This window comes from Lathyrus oleraceus, chromosome 7 (genome assembly GCF_024323335.1).
Source record: "Lathyrus oleraceus cultivar Zhongwan6 chromosome 7, CAAS_Psat_ZW6_1.0, whole genome shotgun sequence".
Classification (NCBI taxonomy): domain Eukaryota; kingdom Viridiplantae; phylum Streptophyta; class Magnoliopsida; order Fabales; family Fabaceae; genus Lathyrus; species Lathyrus oleraceus.
The window spans coordinates 241,867,969-241,893,394 of NC_066585.1; the positions used below are offsets into that span (position 1 = coordinate 241,867,969).

At 37.2% G+C, this 25,426-nt stretch overlaps 1 protein-coding gene across 3 annotated transcripts; it reads left to right on the top strand.

Moving 5' to 3' along the window:
* The first annotated feature begins 109 nt into the window (after positions 1-109).
* Positions 110-24,767, top strand: LOC127101966 (uncharacterized). 3 transcript variants are annotated; one of them, XM_051039387.1, is made up of 20 exons: positions 113-600; positions 684-772; positions 1,385-1,503; positions 1,617-1,671; positions 2,505-2,593; positions 2,900-2,966; positions 3,051-3,113; positions 3,315-3,485; positions 3,562-3,655; positions 3,752-3,825; positions 3,944-4,019; positions 18,125-18,168; positions 19,002-19,069; positions 19,461-19,546; positions 19,828-19,985; positions 20,089-21,421; positions 21,551-21,831; positions 23,307-23,513; positions 23,598-23,754; positions 24,076-24,767. In XM_051039387.1, exons 1-20 carry the CDS (start codon positions 489-491, stop codon positions 24,525-24,527), a joined length of 3,795 nt encoding a protein of 1,264 aa, XP_050895344.1. In that variant the 5' UTR covers positions 113-488; the 3' UTR covers positions 24,528-24,767. The 3 variants fall into 3 exon arrangements, 2 of the variants coding, with proteins under 2 accessions (XP_050895345.1, XP_050895344.1); XR_007794700.1 differs by lacking the exon at positions 24,076-24,767 and having other exon boundaries at positions 111-600; positions 23,294-23,513; positions 23,598-23,749; XM_051039388.1 differs by lacking the exons at positions 23,598-23,754; positions 24,076-24,767 and having other exon boundaries at positions 110-600; positions 23,111-23,504.
* Positions 24,768-25,426: the final 659 nt, after the last annotated feature.

Here is a 25,426-nt window from a genome sequence, read left to right on the forward strand (position 1 = left end):
ATCAAGTTACTAATTTTTTTTTGAAGGCGAGTTGATTAAGATTAATCTCATATTGTAAAAATAAATCAATATTTTCAACTTTTACTAATCTCGCAAAACATGGATGTGTATCACGTATGTTCTGGTTTTAGTTAGCTCTTTCTTTTCTCCCGCTAAAACTAACTGTCTCAAACACGCGCCGCACGTGTCGCTTCCCGCCTCCACACGCTCTCCCGGCACGTGATTTTGCCGCAAAAACCACATCACCCGTCATCCCTCTGTTTCCCGATTCTCATTTCAATCACAAAAAATCCAAATGTTCTCGCCGATCCGAATAGTCCGACCCGAACCGGATTAATCAATGCCTTCGTTTTCTTTTTTGATATTTTTAATACACAGCGTGATCCGATATATATGATCGGCGACGGTTCTGTTGCTAGTTATTGGCTGTTGCTTGTCGGAGAAACGGTTTTTCGAATCTCTTCTTTCCATCCAAACGAAACTGAGGAATGGAATCAATCCTGGCAAGAGCTTTGGAGTATACTCTCAAATACTGGCTCAAATCTTTCACCCGAGACCAGTTCAAGTTGCAGGGTCACACCGTTCAACTATCTAATTTAGGTCATTTTCTTCTTCCAATTTCAAAATTAATGTTAATGATTACGATGATTGGTTGATTTTGAATTTTTGAATTTTGAGTTCAGATATAAACGGTGAGGCATTGCATTCCAGCGTTGGATTGCCGCCGGCACTCAATGTGGCCACAGCCAAAGTTGGAAAATTGGAGATCAAGGTTTGTCAATTTGTTGCTTCCACTAATTGGTTCATTCTTCGTGTTATTCTACGAATATCAATTGAAATGTGCAAGGATCCTCTCCATTTCTCAAAAAAACTGAGGTGTTACTATAATTTTGAAGTGAACAAAGAATATAAATGCATATATTTTTTAAATTGATGACATTAATTATACATTGATACTCCAAAACTATAGTAATGTTAGATGTTCATTTCTTTTAAGAAATGAAGAGGAAAATGGGGGTAAAAACTTCTGGTCTTTTCCGTCTAGTCTAATGTAATTTACAATGTTCTAATCTAAGCATTTTGTAAAAATAAGGACAGTTTTTGTACATTTTCCACCCATTCTATGTTTGTTCTATAGGGTGTTTTTGTTTTTCCACTAATAATTTCAATTTTACAAGTACAAAGCCACATTTTGTTTTTGGCAATTTTTCACGAATTCTTAGAAAGTTGGAAACAAATTGTGAACAAGATGACATACTCTAGTTATTAGCAAAAGAAAATCGATCGAACTCCATCGTAATATTTTCTTGTTAGGCCTATTACTTTTATTTTTTGATGGAGATTTTATGGTTTTTGATTGACTGAGTTCAATTTGACCTTCTAGCTACCGTCCGTGAGCAATGTACAGATAGAACCAATCATTGTGCAAATTGATAGGCTCGATTTGGTTTTTGAAGAGAATTCTGATTTTAAACCATCTGAGAATCCAAAGACTCCAACCAGGTAGTGAAATCAGTCTCTTGCTGATTATTGTATGTGAGAGATCTCATTATAGAGGGATGCTTTTGATTCTAACTATTAAAGTTTCACCATCCTTGTTTCACTGTTGTATGCAGTTCCACGCCTTCAGGGGCCTCTGCCAAGGGTAGCGGGTATGGTTTCGCTGATAAGGTTGTTTGACTATCCTTTATAAGCCCAAATTGATATGTATTAGTAAGTGATATTCATATTCTGCTAACCGTATGGCGAAAAAAATGTCGGTTGTAGTAAAATTTAACAAATGAAAATAGGAAATGAAAAGCAAAAACTCCTTATTATACTTTTCTTTGGGGTGGGAACTGAGTTATTCGCTTCATCCTGTCACGGTACTTGGTCATTCTCCTCCTCTTTTCCTTCTGTTAAAGTTGTTTCCGGTTATTTTGAGTAACATGAAAATAAAGATGTCGGCGGAGATTGACGAGATCCGACATTTCCTAGGTCTAGAGATACAATCAAACCAGTCCTTATAATCCTTGAGCAATCATCACCTCTGGAGCTTGATTTTGAGGTAGCATTAGACCTAGCCTAAATTAAAGATAGTATAAGAGCCTATTCTATATCCGTTATTAGGCCACCTGGCTTTGTTCATGCTAGAGTTCCAATCCAAGTTTGTATTCGTCCACATTCCACAGCTCTAATCCTAGGCTCGAGGGAGTGTTGTTATTGGGCCACTTGCAATTTATTCAAGTTCTAGATGTCTAGTTTTTGGCTTGAGGAGGTATGTTGGGATCCCAAACTGACTAGAGATATGACCAAAGCAATCTTTTTAATTTATGGAACAACTTTAGTGAAGAATAGGATAAAGATTAGTAGTTCCTTTCGTATACCAGTCATTTCCCATATCGAACAATATCAGGGATGAATAGGACAAGGATTTGTAATTTTGTCCATATACTAGTCATTTTCCATCAATACATAAGTTTAGTTTTAATATTATTCATTTCTACTGACTCGGCAACCTTCAGATTGCAGATGGAATGACAATACAGATCCATACAGTTAATCTGTTACTTGAAACTCATGGAAGTGCTTGTCTCACAGGGGCAGCAACATGGTAAATTCGTCTTACTAGTGATCTGGTTTTGCTGTCTCAGTTTATTCATGCACCAGAATCATTTTCAATTGTGATGGATTTGGATCTTAGGGAATTTAAATTAATATTACAATATTAGTATCTCACTCTCTGTTGGAGTTGATGCGGTGTATAAACTTGTATTTTTTAAGCATTTGAGAAACAGTTGGTGGTTGTATGGGATAACTTTTAGCATAAATGTGGTGAATTATACTTATGTGTTTGACTCAAACCGTGTCATAAGTTTTCCCTGAAATTTATTTGTAAATATCCTTGCACTAATTGTAGGGCACCACCCATGGCTTCTATAACCATGCACAACCTTTTGCTGTGTACCACAAATGAAAGCTGGCAGGTAATTGTGTTGAGACTATTTTTATGATATAGTTTTTGATACTTCAGGAGTATAAAGTCTATTTCCGTCACCATTTTTTTTCAGGTTGTAAATCTTAAGGAGGCACGGGATTTCTCATCTAATAAGAAGTATATTTATGTCTTCAAAGTACTATACCACCTTTCATTTTATTTTCTTGTTTGTATATGCATTGTGTTGATTTGGTCTTCTTCATATATGCCTTTTCTATATTATGTTTCTCCTTTCATCAGAATGTATCCCTTCCTGTTATATGTTTTTTTTAAAATTGAGCATTTCTATGTTGCTTATATTTGTATTAGCCCAAAATAATTTAAATTTTTTCTCCAGAAATTGGAATGGGAATCATTATCTATTGATCTTTTGCCTCATCCTGACATGTTCACGGATGCTACTTTAGGCAGTTCTCAAGTAGGTTCAAACCTGAGAGATGATGATGGTGCAAAGAGAGTATTCTTTGGAGGCGAGCGTTTTATAGAAGGAATATCAGGAGAAGCATACGTAAGAATTCATTTCCTTCAACTTGTTGTACAATATCATGACTCATGAAATATGACTTCATCTTTATATTTATCAGATCACCGTTCAGAGAACTGAATTGAACAGTCCACTTGGGCTCGAGGTTCAGTTGCATGTCACAGAAGTCGTTTGCCCTGCATTAAGTGAACCAGGTAAGTAAAAGGGACTTGTTAGGGTTCCAGTATCCATATTTAATTGATAGATAAGACACAGCTGTAACCAGAGGTTGATGCAACATATATGAACAGGGCTACGTGCGCTTCTCCGCTTTATGACAGGAGTATATGTTTGTCTAAACAGGGGAAATGTAGATTCCCAGCAGGTTTCATATTGCCTCTTCCTCCTTTGAGTTTATCATTTATCACTAGTTTGTTAAGGTTAAAACTATAATACCATTATATCATCTGAGACTTTATTTGTTGTTTAATTAATCATGATAGCAATCTACTGAAGCTGCTGGGCGTTCTCGTGTGTCAATTGTTGTGGATCATATATTTCTCCGCATTAAAGATTCTGGTATATCATTATTCTTTATTGATATAAGTATCCTTTAATTATATTAAATATTGTGGAAATATTTGCTTTGTGGCTTGATATGTTCATTACAATTTTATTTATTTATATATTTCTTCTTTGCTCTGAGTAGTACAACTTAAATAGAACAAGAAACAGAGGGAGACATATCTCTTAATTAAAGGAATCAGAATCCTAAGAAATAAAGAAGGAAGGGGAAAGGGAAGATAAACCCCATGATAAAGGATTTGACTAATCCTTACACTACTTCTAGGATTTTAACTCCCTAATTTATTTAAATCCATAAATTCAAACATTCCTAATTTATCCATACTACCCATCAAGTTGGTGCAGTTATATTTATCATACCCAGCTTGGTAAAATGGTGTTCAAACAAAACGCCCACATCCGCAATCTGTTTGATGGTTGGAACAAATGGAATGGAGCTCACTCCTTCAAGCTTCTCCTTGATAAAATGTTTGTCAATCTCAACATGTTTTGTACAATCATGCAATGACTCGGCTGTGTATTATAAAAGAAATGTAGAAAGACCTGGGTTGAGAGATGTTTGTGCTTTGAGGAAGAAAACAAATGCTTACACCCATTTCCTATGTCATAACTCTTCTACGCCAACCCCTCTATTGCATAAGGTTTTGAGGTGATAAATGGGATGTATGCATGCATTAAAAAGTTGATGCTTGCTTCAGAAGGTAGAAAACAGATTCTTGTGAAGCTACCAACATATAAAACAACTATGTAGATTTCTTCTTCAAGTTCACCATGAAGGAATGCATTTTTCACATCAAATTGGTTTAAGTTCCAATTGTAATTTGCTGCCAGAGATAATATTACCCTAATAGTATTCATTTTTGTAATTGGAGAAAATGTCTCTGAATAATTTAGGTTTGAGTGAATCCTTTGGCTATCAATCTTGCCTTGTACCTATCAACAGACCCATTTGCCTTGGATTTAACCGTGTATACCCATTTGCACCCTACATGTTTCTTTCCATTTGGTAGAGAAACCAATTCCCAAGTATTGTTCTTATCTAATGCCTTCATTTCCAAATCAATGACTTGTTTCCATTTTCTACAATGCCTCAGATAGAGAGGTGGGTATTGTTATAGTGTTCAAATTTGTGAGGAAGGCTTTATGGGTAGGTGAAACACGTTAAATGCTTAGGTAGTTGGATAAAGGATAAAGTGACTTTTTGGTAATGTGTTTGGTATCTTTTCTAAGGGCAATCGGAAGATTTAAATCTTTATAGTGTGATGGTCGTGGTGGTGAAGTTGAGTTGGAATTTGGGTCACGTTCCTGAGAAAATTCAGAAATTGAAATCATTAGAGTTTAGAGGGCTAATGAGATTTACCTCATGTAATGTCAGATCAGACTCTTGGATATGACTAGATTCAGGAATGATCTTTATTCTTGTATATACTAAATTCTTCCTATATCTTCCATCAGTTTCAACATTTTCATCTTTCCAGAATCAAGTTCCATTCCAATATTGTCACTACTAGTTTCAACCTCAATTTCTGGTTCCAGAATAAGGTCAGGAAGTAGGAGAGTCTCATCTTCCTCATTTACGTTCTCCCCTTGAAAATGAGATTCAATGAAATATTTTTCTTGTTCATGAAAAGTGATATCTCCAGAGAAAGAATTTATGAGATGGTCGATGATAACATTCGTAATCCTTTTGGATGGAAGAATATCCTATGAAGACACATTTCAAGGTTCTAGGATCAAGTTTCCCTCTACCATCACTATGCATATGGACGAACGATGGACACCCGAATATTCTAGGAGTGAGGTTACTAGAGGTGGACACATTAGGATAGAACGAGGATAAGACTTCCATAGGATTTTTGGAGGCAAGGACAATAGAAGGCAAACGATTATGAGATACGATGTCGTTAAAACTGCCTCGCCTCAATATTTCTTGGAAACTTTATTTTGAAATATCATAGCACATGTTTGGTCTAAACAAATGTCCATTTTTTCTCTCAGCAATGCCATTTTGTTGGGGGCGTTTTAACACAAAGACTCATGGATAATACCTTCATTTTGACACAAAATTAGGATTATGATTAAAGTAATCTTTGGTATTATGAGACCGGATCCTCTTAATACTCATACCAAATTGATTTTTAACCATGGAGAGAAATTGAGAAAACACGCGACTAACTTCAGATTTTTGTTTAAGTAGACCCAAGTCACCAGAGTACACAAGCATCAATAAAGGTTACGAACCAACGGGCACCCGAAATATTTAGAATATTAGATGGACCCACACATTTGTATGAACTAGATAAAACAGAAAAATACTCATTTTATTAATAACGGAAAAAGGTACACTCTTGCGATTAGCAAGCTCACACACCTCATAATGAAGACTTTCAACATCTAATATTTTAAATAAAATAAAAAATAACTGCTTAATGACTCTAAAGAAAGGATGACACTAACGACAATGGTATAAGAGAACCTTTTCCCTGTTGGTATAAGAGAACCTTTTCCCTGTTGGTATAAGAGAACCATCTGCACTGAATATTTTTTTGTTACTAGGGCAAGGTGAATAAGTGGCAAAGTGTGTGGCTAAGGGTGTTATGTGATCAGTGGCTCCAGAATCCAGTATCCAGTATTGTTTAAATGAGATATCCGAAGCATCAAGTCCAAATGAAAATGGAGATTTTCCAAAAGGAAAAGGAAATAGAAACATACCTGAATGTGTTAAAGAACAAGTACCTTTTGGTTTCTCCAACTTACTGAGGAGAGACCTCACCTTTTCTACTTCATTTAGGTTAAGTTGCATCCGTTTTTCTAGACTGTCTCCACTAGTATTTTCAACCATCTGTGCACGTCCTTCCTTTCTTGATAAGTCTCCTTTCTGTCCCCACTCTCTGTTAGGAGGGGTATTTGAACCACACCCCTTCGCCCTTCTTCTTGACATAGGTTCCTCCCCATTTCTTCTGATAAACCATCATGTTGAATTCTTCTCAGCTAGCATTGCCGAGCTCTCCATAGGTGTTGTTGTTAGCATTAATCCCCTTCTACTTTCTTCACTTCTCACTATAGCCACGACCTGATTAATGTTTGGTACTTTTTCTTTATCAAGAATTTGTATTCTAACTTGATCAAAGTCAGAGTTGAGTTCCACCAGAAAATCATAGACTCTATCTTGCTCACTGTACTCCTTAAGTGTTGTCGAATCTTCTCTACATTTGGTTTTGATAACTACATAGTGGTCTAACTCCATTCACCAGATTTTGAGATGATTAGCATATTCGTAACTGTTTTATTTTTCTGTTTAGTCGCTAGTGTTTTCACCTTCATATCAAATATTTTGGCAACATTTTTGGCCTTAGAATAGTAAATCTTTTTTTCTAATAGTTTCCGAATCTCCTTTTTCGTACTTAGGAACATGAAAGTGTCATTAATTTTGGGAATCATTGAATGTCATAACTATAAAATGATGACAAAATCTTTTGTATCCCACTTTTGAAACTTGTGATCTATCTTGTTAGGAGGTTCTTTTGTTAGGTGTCTTAATTTTCTTTTACCTTTTAAGGTTGTTTTCACGAGTTGAGACCATTTCAAATAATTCTTTTTTTGCAACTTGTAAACTGGAGGGATGTTTGGTAATTCTGATTCTGACTTGTAATAATATGTTTCATTTTTAACGCCAGCCATGAAGAGTGGATTTTTTTAAAAAAAATTATTTTTTCCGTGCAACCAGAGAGTGGCAGCGCATGGAGGGTCTTTCGGCGGTGAAATTCAGGGGTCTTGCCAGTTTTTTCAAGATCTCGACAGTGGTGTGTGTGGTGAGATTAAAAGAAGGACGGGGATAGGTGCATCTGTATGAATAGTGAACACGGGTGAATAGGACCTAGGGTTTGTTAAAGGTGACTATGATGAATGCAGAATGAAATAGACCACATTTAAGACGGCTAGGGTTTTGAAAAAAAAGAACCGCAATTAAGGCGGCTAGGGTATTGAAAAAAGAATCACAATTAAGGTGGCTGGGGTGTCGAAAATTAAGGCAGCTAGGGTTTGTTATGCGAAAGCGAAACCCTCTCAAACGAGAGCTCGCGATACAATGTTTGAATCTGAATATTATTGATGATAATGAATAGACAAACACTAATATTTTTAAATAGAATATTCTGACCTAATGGACCTTACTAAATCTCACTATATAATACAATCTCCATAGTGCTATTCGACACACGGTTTAAATGTCTCTCACTCGCTCATTTTTCAACAATTTCCATTCCTTTTAAACAATGCCTTTAATATATATATATATATATATATATATATATTGTTAATGTTTTAGGTTTATGTTGTTAATCCCAGAGTTGTGTAACATCGATCCTATAAAATACTATAGCAGTAAAGCTGTTATTGCAAAGTCTAAAAATTGGTGTATATGGTAAACATAAATACTAAAAAAAACGTAAAATTAAAGAGATCATTGTACTTAACAGTTAAAGAATCTAGAGTGTAGAGTAATAAAACTTAAACAGAAAAGAACATAATAGAAATGAATTAAAAGTAGGAAGAAAAATAAGGGTTCATATTAAAAAAAAGATGACGACAACAACAATCAAGTCTTATCCTATTAAGTGGGGTCGCCTACATGGATCAACTTCCGTCATAATGTTATATCCAGGACCATACTTCTATTCAAATCGTTAATTTCAAGATCTTTCTTAATAACTTCTCTTATAGTTTTTTTAGGTCTTCCTCTACCTCTAGCTGTTTGTCTCCTTTCCATCTGATTTCCTCTCCTTACCACATAATCTACAAATCTTCCCGCTACGTGCCCAAATTAACTAGATCTATTTTCCACTATCTTTTCTACTATAGGTTCTACCAAACACGCTAATATTGTCATTTCTAATCTTATCCAGTCTAGTCTTACCACACATTCAACGCAACATCATCATCTTTGCTACACTTATTTTATTCTCGTGTTGATTATTAACCGCCCAACATTCTGTCCCGTACAACATCGGAGGTCTTACCGCAGTCCGATAAATTTTTCCCTTCAGCTTGAGCAGTACCTTTGTGTCACATAAAGTCTCTGAACCCTCATCCATTTCAGCCACCGAACTTGAATTTGATGGTTTACATCCCGTTCTATTTCTCCATCGTTTTATATTACAGACCAAAGATATTTAAACCGTTTGACTTGTGGAATGATATGGTCTCCAACTTTCACATCTAGGTTAGAAACACTTCTCCTTTTGCTGAACTTACTTCTCATATACTCCGTCTTACTTCTGTTTATACGAAAGTCTATATTTTTAAAATTTGTCTCCAATTCTCCAACCTCTCATTTAAATCCTCCTTCGACTCTCTAAGTAGGATTATGTCATCTACAAAAAAAGCACGCATCTCGATGCTAGCTCTTTGATATGTTTTGTGAGTATATCCAAAATTAAAGTAAAAAGGTAGAAGCTTAGGGTTGGACCTTAATGCAAACCTATTGTAATGGGGGAGATCGTCTGTCTCTCCACCCTGTGTCCGCATACTACGTTAGTTCAAATATATGCAATCCTAACCCCTTTCTTCTCTAAAGCTTTCCACAAAATCTCTCTAGACACTTTTGTACGCCTTCTCTAAATCAATAAAAGTTAAGTGCAAGTCTTGTTGGTCCGTCCAATACTATCAGGCGCGATAACAGTTTAGACATGCAATTTCTCAATTAGCGGCTATAACAACCACTATTGCTGACGATTGCTTGTAGACTGAAAACTTTGGACCGAATCCTACCACTGATACACTATTCCGCTGTAGCGATGTTATAATGCGCTTTTGACAACACATGTTTAGGCTTGTGAGGAAGACTTTAGGTGTTGATGAGAAATGTTCAAAACATAGGAAGTTGGACAAAGGGTAGAGTGGTTTCTTGGGACACGTTATTGTATATTTTTTTAAGGGAAATTGGAAGGTGTATATCTTCCTAATGTAGTGGTGGTATTAAACTGGATTTTGGTTTCTTATGTTTAGTTGGGATGGATTTAGGTTTTTTATGCAATGTTGGCTTAGACTTTGGTTCAGGTGCATGAGATGATCACTTGAATTAGTTATCTCACATAATGTCGGATTGGACTATCGGATATGAGTAGATTCAAGAGAAGTTACCTCATGTTATGTCTCGCATTGGACTTCTGTCCATTTTCTTACATTATAGGTCTTTTTGTGAGTTTTTGTATGGAAATTAAGTACAGGGACAATATGAAGAACATTTCTTAGGATTATAGATGGACTTATTTGAACATTTCCTTGACCTACTACAATTATAAAGGTACCATCTGCTGCTAGTATTTTCTTGTTAAGACAAGGTGAATAAGTGAAAAAATGTGCGGGTAAAAGTGTTAGGTGGTTAGCAGCTCAAAAATCTAATATTGGTTATAGGATTTTCCAGAAATATTGAGTTTAAAAGAAATTTGTGACTTATCAAGAGGAAGTGGAAATAGAAACGTACCTAACTATGCCAGAGAAAAGGTACTTGTTGGTTTCTTCAATAAGGAAGGATCTCAACCATTCTACTTTATTTTGGTTGAATTGAACCAATTCTCATTTAGACATATTGATTGATGTCGTGCGACCATGTCTTACTTAATAGAACAAGAAAAAGACAGAAAATAGTAAAGAGGCCATCAAGCTTCAATTCGGGGAAAAGTTACTTTTTTTTATGAACAACGTCGGCTCAATGAACAATGACATGGAATGAACAATATTGGGCATTGAGCAGTGCGTGCGGAATGAACAATGTACACATTGGACTATTTTTTTTATAAACAGTGTCTCAATAAATGGTATTTTTTGAATCTCAAAGAGGCCGCAATGATGGTGGGAAAACAAAATAAACCGCAATGAAGGTGCGAAATCAAAAGAAGCCGCAAAGACGGCGACTTGACTTTATGCGGAAGCAAGGCCCCCCAAGACTGGGAGCTCTGATGCCATGTGAAAACTAAATAATATATATTTCTAGCATGAATAATTTACAAGCACTAAATAATTTATATAGGCTCTTCTAACCTAATGAGTTTGACTAATTGGCCGAGTACAAATTACTACTACTAATAAAAATACATTATTTACAAGAGTATGCAATGTACTTTAGTTTATGTATAATTATATAGTTATTTATTTCATAATGATTAGTGCTATATATTTTACTACTAATAAAATATATAGTTATTTATTTATTTACAATAGTTATTTATTTGCCCTCAACGCTATCGGTTTTCTCAAAATGATTTTTTTGGTGTTTCGCTAATTCTTGCAATCTGCTATTGACAACAGTATTGCTTATGCTGTCACAAACTGCAACTCTTTAGAAAGATCAAGGAAAACATTATGTGCCATTTGCCAAGAAATATATTTCTCTTAATTTGTGCAGGAGGACAATCTTGTGCTTTAATCTCAAATTTTAGTTTTGCACCTTTTTTGACATCAAAAGGGAATTTACTGAAACTTTATTTCAATATAAGGAAAGCCATTTTTCCAATCCTCTCCCCCATTCAGTAGGTTCACTTTGTCCGTTGTCCCAAGTAGTATTATTCTCTAAAGCTCCATTTAGAAACATTTAGAGCTTCTTGAATATTATTAGGAATACCAGCACTAGAGACTTATGAAATAAAAAACAATATGAGGGTGAGATATTCTTGCAAGACACTGAGTGTTGGAAATTTCGCCTTTATGGTGGACCGCCCCTAGCCGTCTAATCATAGTATTTGGGTTGCCTTCATTGCACCCTCCACAACTTCATTGTGTTGGGCGTGAGGGGTGAATGTAGTCCCATATTTGCTTAGAGATACGGCATCTGAAGTGTTTATAAAGTTTGGGCAACCCTCACCTTACAAGTTGGTTTTTAAGGTTGAATTAGGTCCAACCCAAATTCTAAGACAAAGTTTGACATGGGACACTTTGAGCTAAGTGCAAGTTAATGCCTTTCTTCCTTTTTTTTAGGCCCAGGATTATTTTGAATATACCAGACCTTTGTGCCCTTTCGCACATTCCTCTGATGGTTTAGTTTTTTTTATTTGACATGGCATTTGTTCTTTTGTTTCCCAAAGGTTTTCATTCTCTACCTCATTTTCCAATGAATTTTCTTTTTCTAGTTCTTAATTTTCTAGAGAAATGTTGAGAAGTTCAAAGTATAAATCAGAGGTGTCTGAGAAACTTTCTTCACTATAGTGCTCCTCAGAAGATGGGGCTCATTACAGTGTGAAGTTCCTTTAGAAAAAGTGGCATCCATAGACAAAGTGCTTTTTTTAACATTGGATCATTGGATTTCTATCCTCTTTGGTTAGAGGGATACCCAATGCATTTGTGTGCTGCGGGGTCGAATTTTGAACGCCTGGAATCATGGTTATGATAAACGCCACACTTCCGAAAATTCTTAAGGGATGTTTGGTATTAGACATGTGACTGGTTAAGAAACAAGTAGTAAATATTTGCAATAGAGTTTTAACTTCCTGAGTTCTGTTAGAAAGTCTATTATTTAAGTAGGCGGCAGTCAAAATGGCATCTCCTTAAAGATACTTAGTGACTTTTGTTTGGAAACTTAAGAGCCTGGGCAATTTCTCAACTTCTAGGAGATATATGTTTTTCCTTTTTGGGTCAAACACCGTTACTCATTTTGGAGGCGGCTGAACTAGAACCCACCGTGGCATCTCTGTAGTTCATGCTCGAACAGCTCTATTACCATGGGAAAATATTTGCTTTATTGGTATACTAACTACGGCTGAGTAGTACAGCTCTGATAGAAACTCATAATGCAGTTATGAGATGACAGTTATAATTCTGTTAAAGTCTCTTGTATTCAGTTATGCAGTAACCACTCTCTATATATAGAGTGTTGAATACAGCTGTCACATACTAACAGAAAATACAGCTGGACAGCTGTAACAAACTAACAGTGTTATAGCTCAGCATACTTAGATATTAAACTAACAAGTCCCTATCTATACTATCTCTATCATTCCCCCTTAGAAGCTAGTTGGGGTCTTGTCAAGTCATTCTTGTTGAAAACTTTTAGCTTTGCACGCAAGGGAATGAACTTTGCTGCAGATAGGGGTTTTGTTAGGGCATCAGCCCACTGATCCTGAGCTGGAACATGCGCCACAACTAGGCTTTTGCTGAGAACTTTCTCACGCACAAAAAAGATATCTAGCTCCATATGCTTGGTTCTGTTGTGTAGAACAAGATTGTGAGCAAGAGTGACTGTGCTCAAATTATCACACAAGATTTTAGGCACTTGGAAAGGACAATGGAGTTCCTGCAGTAGTGATTGAACCCAAATCAATTCTGCATCCAGCTGAGCCATGCTGCGATACTCTGCTTCTGCACTGGATCTGGCCACAAGCTGCTGCTTCTTTGACCACCATGACACCACATTAGGACCAAGAAACACACATGCACCTGAAGTAGATCTTCTGTCATCAGGGTCTGATGTCCAGTCAGCATCACAAAATCCTAGTAACTGCAGAGGCTGTTTGGTGGATGTTGGCTGAATGGGGAGACCATGATGAAGTGTGCCACTTAAGTACCTTAAAATTCTCTTGACAGTCTTCCAATGGCCCTCCAAGGGATTTGACAAAAACTGGCAAACCTTATTGACAGAGAAAGAAATTTCAGGCCTAGTTAATGTTGCATACTGCAGAGCACCAACAATGGACCGAACTCAGTAGGATCATTAACTGCAGTAGAGCCCACTTTTGATAGTTTACTGCTGGAAATCATAGGAGTGGGCATGCCATTTGTCTTTAGCATATTTACTTTGGCCAATAAGTCAGTGAGATACTTTGTTTGAGAGAGAAGTAAGGATCCATTAGGCAAGTGTGTTACTTCAATGCCTAGAAAATAATCTAGTTTTCCCAACTGCTTCAGAGAGAATTTGGCATTAAGATGCTTGATCAAGGAGTCTATAAAGGATGCAGAGTTGCCTGTGATGATAATATCATCCACATAGACAAGAATCATGATGTGAAGGTTGTCATGATTAAGCAAAAACAAGCTAGGATCACACCTGCTGGCCTGAAACCCATGCTGAAGAAGAGCACTCTTGGGTTTGTCAAACCAGGTCCTGGGAGTCTGTTTTAACCCATAGATGGCCTTATTTAGCTTGCATACTAGTGACTTATCAGCAAACTCAAACCCAGGGGGTTGTTTCATGAATACTTCCTCCTCAAGAGTGCCACTAAGAAAGACATTGTTAACATCAATTTGTTGAATGGTCCAGTTATTTGTGACTGCAAGAGTTAAGACAATCCTGACTGTAACAGGCTTAACAACAGGTGAAAAAGTTTCAGTGAAATCAGATCCAGCCTTTTGATGAAAACCTTTGGCCACAAGTCTGGCCTTGTACTTGTTTATAGAGCCATCAGGATTTTCTTTTGTCCTGAAAACCCACTTGCAACCTATGGGCTTTCTGGAATCAGATGGAGCCACCAATGTCCAGGTTTGGTTTCTCATCAGTGCCTGATACTCTTCTTTCATTGCCTGAAACCAGTGGGGAGCAGCCAAGGCTTGACCAACAGAAGTTGGTTCCATATGAGTAAGGTTCAAGGTAGGGTTAATTCTAGGTAGTGTAATACCTCTTTTGGCCCTAGTCTGCTAGGATGAACATTGAGGGGATTGATGAAAGGGTGATTTGGAATGGGAGAAATAGAGGTAGAACTAGGAGACAGACTTTGGGGTGAAGATGGAGAGATGGTACTGGCTTCTGCTGAGTCAGAAATAATAAGAGCAGGGGAGGACTGGGAGGATGAATTGGGTGTGTTATGGAACAAACCAGCTTGTGAGGATGAATTGGGTGTGTTAGGTGTGGTAGACAAACCAGAAGGTGGCAGAGAACTGGGTGAGGCCACAGGATCAATATTGGATGGAACTGATTGATGAGAGTTGGTTGAAGAGGATGAAAGACCGCCTGTCTGTAGAGGGACAGGAACAGAGGAGAGAAATGGCATAGATCAAGAAGATGCAGTAGGATTGGAAGAGGAGGCTGGAATAGATTGAGAAGTGGTAGGGAATATGGTGGAGTAAGGGAATTTGGATTCATGGAACAAAACATCTTTGGAGATGTAAATGTGTCAATTAGATGCAAGACACTTGTATCCCTTGTGAGCTGTGGAATATCCAAGGAAGATACACTCTTGTGACCTGTAGTCTAATTTATGGGAGTTATAGGGCCTAAGAAAAGGGTAACAGGAGCACCCAAACACTCTGAGATTGGAGTAGTCAGGTGGTTTGTTAAGTAGCTTGGAGTAAGGAGAGTGATTCTCAAGTGTGAGGCTAGGGAGTCTGTTGATAAGGTAAGCAGCTGTGACAAAGGCATGATCCCAGAATCTTAATGGGAGGGTAGACTGAGCTAGTAAGGTTAGACCAGTTTCAACAATGTGGCGATGTTTGCGTTCAACTATACCATTTTGATGGTGTGTGTGTGGACATGTAAATCTGTGAATAATACCCAGCTTAGTGAGATACTTAGTAAAGGGCCTGAACTCACCTCCCCCATCACTTTGAACACATTTGATTTGACAGTTGCATTGAAGTTCAACCATTTTCTTAAATTGAGTGAATTGAGTTAGGGTGTCAGATTTGAGTCTAAGAGGAAACACCTAAACAAACCTAGAGAAGGCATCTACACAGGACAAAAAATAAGTGTAGCCACCTGAAGACTTCATTGGAGCTGGTCCCCATAGGTCACAAACCACTAGTTCAAAGGGTTGGTTGTACACTGTGGTGGATAGGGTAGTTGGAAGCCTGTGAGACTTGCCTAAGCAGCAGGCAATGCACAGTTCAGCAGGAGGTTTTGGGGGGATAGGTATGTGACATAGTTTTAAAATTTCAGTAAGAGCATGGTGATGTGGGTGCCCTAACCTGGTATGCCACAGAACATATTTATTGGTAGCTATTGAGGAAGGGTTGTTAACATGCTGAGAGGATAACTCAGTATTGTGAGTGACAGCATTGATATGGGAAGAATTGGAAAAATTGCTCATTGTATTATTATTTAATAAGGCAGTGTTACATGAAGGATTACATGTAAGCATACAACTTGAAGTATTATCACTGTGTGCTAAAGGAGTATAACTACAATTATTCATAGCAGAAGATTGGGCTAGACATGTGTGAAGGCTTGGAGTAGACTTGGAAACTTGAGTGGCTGGATTTGGAAACTTGTAGAGGCCATCATTTCCCACCAAACCACGAAGCAGAGCTTCAGAAGAATCCTGTGATTTGACAACACAAAATTTAGGGGGAAACTCATAAAACATTGTTATCTTAAGCAAATTTGCTTACACTAATTAGGTTTTTGGTGATGTTAGGCACAAGTAATAGATTTTGAAGGATGAGAGACAAGTTAGGATAGTTTGGTGAGGGAAAGGACATGGAACCAACTGAGTAATAGACAAACCTTGGCCGTTTCCCATAAAGACCTGGTCAGATCCAGACAATGAAGTAGAGTTAGACAGATTTGAGGCATCAGGAGTGACATGGTGAGAAGCACCTGAATCAGGATACCACCATTGATTGTTGAAAGTAGCTTCAGAACCTGCAAAGAAAGCTTGTGGTGCAGAAACCCTAGGAGGAGTGGCTCTGGGAGTGCTATAGCCAAAGGAAGATGGATACATAGGGCGTGCAGGCATTAGAAAAGGATTATAGGAAGCTCTCTGAGGTGGATACATAGCGCCAGCTGAGTTGGAATAACGGTGATAGCAGATGGAAGCATCGTGTCCGGATTTGTGACAAATTTGACATTGCGTTTTACCAAAACGACCACTGCCACGGCCATACCGGCCACCTCCACGACCAGATCGACCTCCACGCGCGCTGTCACGTGACTCGTACCTTGAGGAAACGCTTCAGTGACAGAAGGATCAATGGCAACCGTCGTAGACGGCGGCGCTGCTTGCGTGAGATTCACCGTCGCTGGCGCAGTAGTGACAAATGTACGATGCTTCTCCAGTCGCGACTCATGTGCAAGAAGCGACGACTCCAGCTCATCAAGCGAACCGAGTTCTTCTTTGCTGTTAACAGCTGCAACAATGGAGTCGAATTCTTCTGGAAGTGCATCAAGGACGATTTCAATTAGGTTACGAAGGGGAACAGGATCTCCAATCGAAATCAGTGACTCACTGATTTCACGAACTCGAACCATGAGTTCTGAAACTGTAAGTGATCCTTTCGTGAGGCGACACAATTCTGATCTCAACTGCCGTGCTTTGGTGGAGAGAAGCGTGTTAAAATACCGATGAACTTCCGTCCAAACTTGCCATGAATGCTTGCAATCCACGAGCTTTGGTAGAAGCGAATCGGAGATGGTGGATAGAAGCCACGTGCAGATGAGTGCGTCTTGTTGTTCCCAATCAAGATACACAGAATTCGCACCGTGAGGTGCTGAATCAGGATCGAACGGTGATCGTTGAGGAATCACCGGCACGGTGACAAACCGTTGCAGGCGATGACCACGCACAACTCCGTCGATCTGTTGCTTCCACTGCTTGAAGTTCTTGTCATCAAGCTTGACTGAAATCAGGTGTGAAAGCTTCACTTGCGAAGACGGAAACAGAGGATCCATGGATCGTAAAAAGAAGCTCTAGATACCATGATAGAAACTCATAATGCAGTTATGAGATGACAATTATAATTCTATTAAAGTCTCTTGTATTCAGTTATGCAGTAACCACTCTATATATATAGAGTGTTGAATACAGCTGTCACATACTAACAGAAAATACAGTTGGACAACTGTAACAAACTAACAGCGTTACAACTCAGCATACTTAGATATTAAACTAACAAGTCCCTATCTATACTATCTCTATCAAGCTCAAATAGAAGAAACATAGGGAGGCAAATGACTCAATTAGAGTGAATCATAATCCTAAGGAAGGAAAAGGGACAGCTAAACCATGATTGAGGATTTGACTAATCTTTACATTAATTCTAAAATTTTAACTTCCTAATTTATTAAGACCTATAAATTCTGACATTGCTAATTTATCCCCAAATATCACATGAATAATAGTCTAATCTGTATATGTACTTTGCAAAATGATCTTACAGTTATTGGCATTATCTGGCAGGGTTCCAGCTTGAGCTATTAATGCAGTCCCTCTTTTTTTCTCGGGTAATTTTCCTCGATAATATTATCGCTTATTTTCTTCCTCCATGCACTCATTTTCTTTTTTCGGATGTCTAGTTGAAATTCTAGGTTTTAGATAGGAAAGGACGAAAGAGAGCAAGGAGGTTCTGAATATTTTGATATTAGGTTTGATATGGTATGTGTTTAAAATATAAAAGCACTTACACGGCTACACCTATTTTCACCAAGAATTAGGCATAGTACCTTTGAAATGAATGATCTAGAAATAAGAGGAAACAAGCAATAAAGTTGTACACAGTACATGTATGCTGTTTATGTGAATTTGTCATAGGACACAATTTCTATCTAACAAAAGTCGATTGTATGACTAGTGAAATTATAAAAGCAATAAGAACAATGCTCCTAGATAAGGAAAATTTGTATGGCTCCAACTTCGAAACAGAAAACAGAGAGAAATCACATAACCTTCCCTACCTCTACAGCTCAAAATTCCTATAAAGACAGATCCTTTTAGAGTCTCTCTTATGGTCTGTTAAAATAAACATAAAAAGGCTTTTTGGGCCCGGCTTTAACAACAGCTAGTTTCATATCTATCAATTTGGTACAAGTACAAGTCCTTACTTATCAGCTAAGTATCTATTAAAAAGCTCCTTCTACAGCTTATTTCCTATGATTATTTATGCTATCGGGTTGTGTTTTGTGCATTTACTCATTCGAAATACATCACACCGTTGGCAAATATACACCTTTTTACTATCTCTTCAATGTCAAGTTCATATGTTTGTATTCCCTTTGCCATGCCATGCTATCAGGCTTCCAACAGAGGAGAGTGACTATTTGGTATATTATCCTTGCAGGCCAGTCTTTCTGAAGGAGATAATGACAGTAACTTGACCAGGATTACAATTGCGGGACTATTTTTGAGGTTTGTGTCTTTGTGCCATGCCTAGATTATTACTATTGGAAGGATGAAGAGATTTGTTAGTGCACGTTTTTATGGGTGTTGGTGTGCGTGTCTATCGTACTGTATATCTGTGTTCATTGACTTAGTAAGCTGGGGGGTCAACTGTTATGAAAGTTTGAGCAATAGGTGGGGGGTTGGTTGCCTATATATCAGCCTCTACTTTTTTCCTGGGTAGTCTCTGGTGCAACTAAATATGCTTGGAAAGGGAAATGGAATAGTGTGGAGGAGCAATATGCCCTACTTGATTATTTTTGTTGTTCTTGATAGTTATATGAATGCAGTCGTTTTTCTAGTTTACTGTATTAATTGTTATAATGTAACTAAATTGTAGTATGTGCTTCTTGAAATACAGGGATACATTTTCATGCCCTCCATTCACATTAGTGCAACCATCGATGCAATCTGCCACACAAGATGCTTTCCAAGTGCCTGAGTTTGGTATGCATTTAATTTTGGTTCATCGATAAGTGAACTCTTGTACTATCGGTCACTCGCATGTCAGAGGTGATAACTTCATATTGTTTTACAATGATTAATAGCTATCACTTGTTATCTAAGAAGTCAAATTCTTTCAATGATGTGGAAATATCATTAAAAGAATTGCATGGTAGTGTAAATGTTTTACATACACTGGATTAAAAATTAGACTGTAAGTTATTTGCACATTTTCTTGAGAAGAATATGTTTAATTAATTTTTTTCAATCCTTTCTTTTGGAAGCTAGAAGCTTTTGCCCTCCAATATATCCTCTCGGAGAACAGCAGTGGCAATTGATTGTGGGAACTCCTCTAATATGCATTCACACTCTTCAGATCAAGCCTTCTCCACTTCCACCATCCCTTGCTTCTCAAACAGTTATTGATTGTCAGCCTCTTATGGTATGTGGCTACGTGCAAGTTATTTCAGTAAAATGCCTGCCAGTGTATCTATTCAAACTGTTTTGCCAGATATGTTATTGGATGACATTTATTTATTTTCTAGGTCCACCTCCACGAAGAGTCCTGCTTGAGGATATCATCCTTCTTAGCTGATGGAATTGTTGTCAATCGTGGTGACATTTTACCAGACTCCTCTGTAAATTCTTTTATTTTCACTCTCAAGGGATTGGATACTACAGTTCCTTTGGATAAAGCCCAATTAGATTTTTGTGTAAGCAATACAGATGATACAGATAAATTCTTATTTGTTGGAGCAAGGCTACATATTGAAAACATTTCCGTTTTAGATTCACCCTTAATGAAACTAAGAATACTGAACCTGGAGGAGGATCCTGCTTGCTTCTGTCTCTGGGAAGATCAACCAATTGATGCTAGCCAGAAGAAGTGGGCTGCCAGAGCATCCCAGCTTACTTTATCTTTGGAAACAAATACTGGCACACTTGGGCATCAGAATTCTCTTGGATGGACTGCTGAATTTTGGAGATGTGTTGATCTGAAAGATGCTTGCATTGAAGTAGCTATGGCAACTGCTGATGGCAGCCCCTTGTTAAATGTTCCTCCTCCTGCCGGTATTGTGAGGGTCGGGGTTTCCTGTGAACAGTATCTATCCAACACTTCCATTGAACAATTATTTTTTGTCCTTGATCTCTATGATTATTTTGGGAGAGTTAGTGAAAAAATGGCGACATCTTGGGAAAGGAAACAAATAAATGACGTTAGGAATAAGTCTTCCAGTGGAAAGCTGATGGAAAAAATTCCTAGTGACGCTGCAGTAAGTTTAGCCTTAAAAAACCTCCAACTTCGATTTCTTGAATCTTCGTCTGTAAATGTTGAGGGAATGGCTCTAGTACAGTTTATCGGAGCTGATCTGTTCATTAGTGCCACTCATAGAACCCTAGGTGGTGCTATTGTTATTTCATCCACTTTACATTGGGAGAGTGTTGAGATAGATTGTGTTGATTCTGAGGAGTATTTGGCATGTGAAAATGGCTCAGCATTTAGTTCTGGGGAAAATGTTTCTTCAGTGAATGGTGTTGGATACCCTCAACTGAGAGCTGTTTTCTGGGTGGATAACAATCATGTATTGAATGTAAATGCTCACCCAGTCCCGTTTCTGAACTTAAGTATGAATCAAGTCATACCATTTTGTGACGTAGAAAATGAGTCCAATATTTTGAATGTCTCCGCTTCTATGTCTGGTGTTCGTCTTGGTGGGGGAATGAACTATGCCGAAGCCCTCCTGCATCGGTCTGGAATACTTGGGCCTGATGGTGGTCCAGGGAAGGGTCTTTCTAAAGGGTTGGAAAACTTAACAAAAGGACCATTGGCAAAACTTTTTAAGACATCACCTCCAATTGTTGACAACTCAGAAAATGGTATGAGACAACCTCATTTACTGAAAGCCGGTGTATTTGCTTAATATATAATTTTTTTAACAATGTTCGTTTCCTCGTGTCTTATTTGTTGCATAAGTATAATTTCTTCCTCACCATGTTTTACACCAGAAAGTATGATAGAAGGGATAGAAACTAGTTTTCCACCCTTGAAGAAGCCAGATAATGTGGATGTAACTATAGAGTTGAGGGACTGGTTGTTTGCTCTTGAAGGTGCACAAGATATGGCCGAAAGATGGTGGTTCTCCAGCCAAGGAGACGTAGGAAGAGAACAGAAGTGTTGGCACACAACCTTCCACAGTTTACTAGTAAATGCTAAAAGTAGCACAAAGAAGGTTTCAGGTGGCAAGGTGCATTCAAATAGAATACAATATCCTCTAGAATTGGTTACGGTAAATAGATATTTCTTTCTTCAAGATTTAATGCAGTTTGTGTGCATAAGTTACTCTGGATAATTAAGGAATTTCTTTCTGTTTTTAAAGAGTAATACTTAGGCTGATTGGATGACACTAGGAAATAAGGAGAAACACCATATGAAAGTATTTTAAAACTATTTTGGCAGCACATTAGTTAGTATTTCCCATAGAAATTTGCATTCCTTCATTCATGGTATGGGTGGTCTATTGTATATCGGGAGACCTAGCAATCTAATTTGCGAACTCCAATCTACGACCTTTATCATTCAAATGCTGCTATAACTTATCAAACCAAAATGGAATAGTAGATGATTGGATCGTCTACTATGGATCATTGGATGTGCTACACAATTTTTGTTTGACTGACTAGGAACAACTGATATGTTGAAACATAAATAACATATTGTAAAAACCAGTATGGTTTATCAGTTTCATGCTTAAAGTTGACATTTTTTTCAACATAGCTTTTTTGTTTTTGCTCCTGGTTAGAACTTTAATATTTTGTTCACCAATCCTTTTAGTTGATAAAAATTGTGTTATGATTTTGTCAACTTTATAGCTTCCTTTTTGTATACTTAATATGAAAATCATAAGCATTAAGTTCCAATGTATTCCATTCATGCTGTCCACTAGAGAGAAATAGGTTGTTGGACAGATTCTTGCAGTGTTTGTTTCAGGGTATGGCAAGTTATTCCCGGGGATGTGAACTTGGAAAATAGCATTCCCATTTTTATATAAGTTTTAATTTTCTTGTCTCTAGTATTTTTAATTCCCTGGAGATGACATTACATGTTTTACTTAGTTTTTATTTCCATGATGAGTGTTTATCATCTCGCCCATGGCATGGGAATGGAAGTCATATTATGAACATAACCTCCCTTTGTGCATCTTCCTCACACCATTTAAATTGAAAAAAGTATGTGAGATATTGAGCATAATAAAACAATTTTTTGAATTTACCGAGGAATGAGATTCTTCGGAGTATCATTATTATTCCTATGAATACATATAATAAAGGGGATGTACTTGTATGGAATATTAAATATAGGGCATGTTTTGATGGAGTTACTTGAGGTTATCTACTGGCATAAACACTTGTGAGACTTTATGGTTGAACTTATGAAAATAACTTATGACATGTTAATAAGCTGTTTTCAAATTATTTTCATAAGTCCTTCAAGATAGTTTATGAAAATTGAAAACTATTTATAGATTATATGAAAACAATTTGACTTTATTTTATCTTGTGTAACAGAAATGGCTTATTCATAAGCGCTATATGATAAACACTTATGCTATAAGCTGCAGATTATGCTGCTTATCCAAACAGGGCCATATTCTAAAACTCAGACTTATTGATTGGAATTATGCGTGTCTTGTTATTTATGCGCCTCACTTGTTGTTAGGACATGTCCTGTTGTAACCCTTGCATATTAAGCTGGTACTTGTAGGTTGGAATTCAAGGGCTGCAGTTCTTAAAACCTACTGCCCAAGAAGATGTTCCGTCATCCATGTTAACTGCAAATGAAGTTAAAAAACTGACTGATGCAGATGGGGGAATCGGCCTTGAAGTGGGCTTGATATTACAGGAAGATAATATCGATGATGAAATGGCTAATTGGGAAGTGGAAAACCTAAAGTTCTCTATAAAGCAACCGGTAATGGGAATTTCTTAATTAAAGTGTGTGATCACTGTCTCTTTATAGGATATGATTTTGTATGATCAAGATTTTACATTGCAGTTCGAGGCTGTTGTAACCAAGGATGAGTTCCAGAGCCTCACTTTTTTATGCAAATCTGAAATTGAATCCATGGGCCGTATAACAGCTGGAATTCTGCGACTGCTTAAGCTAGAATGTTCTGTTGGCCAGTCTGTAATGGATCAGCTAGGCAATCTAGGTATGGCGTAATGTTTTTAATGTATGCAATACTTTTCACTGGCTAGTCTCACACTGGTTAGACATATAGCCTAAATAAAGTTATAAAACCCGGACAATCGCTAGGATTAAGTTAGGTTCAATATTTAAGTGTATACACAGCATTAAAGCGAGGTAGCACATAAGAATAGTAACCCAAATGATATTAATGTGTTATTTTGTTCTGCTGAAGTTAAAAATTATAGGAAATCGTTAATGCACCATTTCAAAGATTGGTTGGGTGATGCTCTCATCTATTCCGTCTGACGTCATTCTTTCAACATTTGTTATCAATGATTTGCAGGTAGTGAAGGCAACAATATTCTCTCGACTGAAAAAATCAGCGAAGGCATTGACAATGTTCTCTCGCCTGAAAAAATCAGCGAAGGCATTGACAATGTTCTCTCGCCTGAAAAAATCAGTGAAGGCATTGACAATGTTCTCTCGCCTGAAAAAATCAGTGAAGGCATTGACAATGTTCTCTTGCCTGAAAAACTTAGCATAGACGGCAGTGTTAGCAACAGAGAACCTTCTCCATTACCGAATCGAATAAACGAAAGCCCACACAAATCTGTGGAACCAACAATAACTTTGCTTGAGGAAGCAGTTGTTGATTCACAGGCTAAGATTAATGCTTTGATAACCGGCATTGGTACGTCTGAGTCCTCCCTTCAGCACGATGACATTGTTAAACAACTTAGTGAAAACATTGAGTTGATGCAAGGTTTATTGACGCAAATACGGAATCAACTTTGAGACCTTCGTCTCTTGTAATTAGATTTAAGTATTTTCATTCATATAGGTTACAATTCTTTTTGTATATAGCATAATAATCCATATGTTGAGTGTTGTATACGTTAGGCAGAAATAAAGGCTCCCCAGTTTTGTGTAACAGAAATTTTGCACCCTTTAAGCACCATGGAATGAGAGAAAAGAAAGCAATTCTGAATGCTGAAATCTCTTAAATGAAAATCATGATTACGTTGATCGGGGTTTTGTGAGCATTTTCAGGCTTTGGACGATTGCAAAACAATACACTTGCATATTTGTTCTTCTAGTTCTACACCTTGTCACTGGGGTCACACTAGACCAACTCATAAGTTAAGTTAAATCGAGCTATGGTTTGCTTAGGAATCTCCAGGGATATGTCTGACATCTCTAAATTTTGAATAAAACAAATACTTTTTCTTTTATTATTTATCATTCCAATTTTTTAGTTTTATTTCCTCGAAAGTTCACTAAACCTATCAATAAGTTAAAAAGAAAAAGTTGAATACAAACTAAATATGTGATAGAATTTGATTGTGGTTAACATTAGTTTGGCATTTTTTCTCTCCAAAATTGCATGCAAGTAAAAAGAGTGCTACCAACTAACATTTTAGATTGTGGTTAAAAATCTGAAATATTAATTGTTTTTATTTTATTTTACTATGGAAGATAATGAAATTGAAATATGTAAAGTATCAAAAATATTTGTGGGCTTTACATTAGCGTTTAGACTGAAGTTGTTCAAAATTGAAGTATTTAACTTGACATCCCCATTTAGACCTGACACACCCCATCACGCATGAAAAGATGATACTGCTCTTGTAAAATCATTTCAATTTTTTTTTGAAACTTATGGTTGAGAGGCGTGAATTTGAAATTGTTGGGGC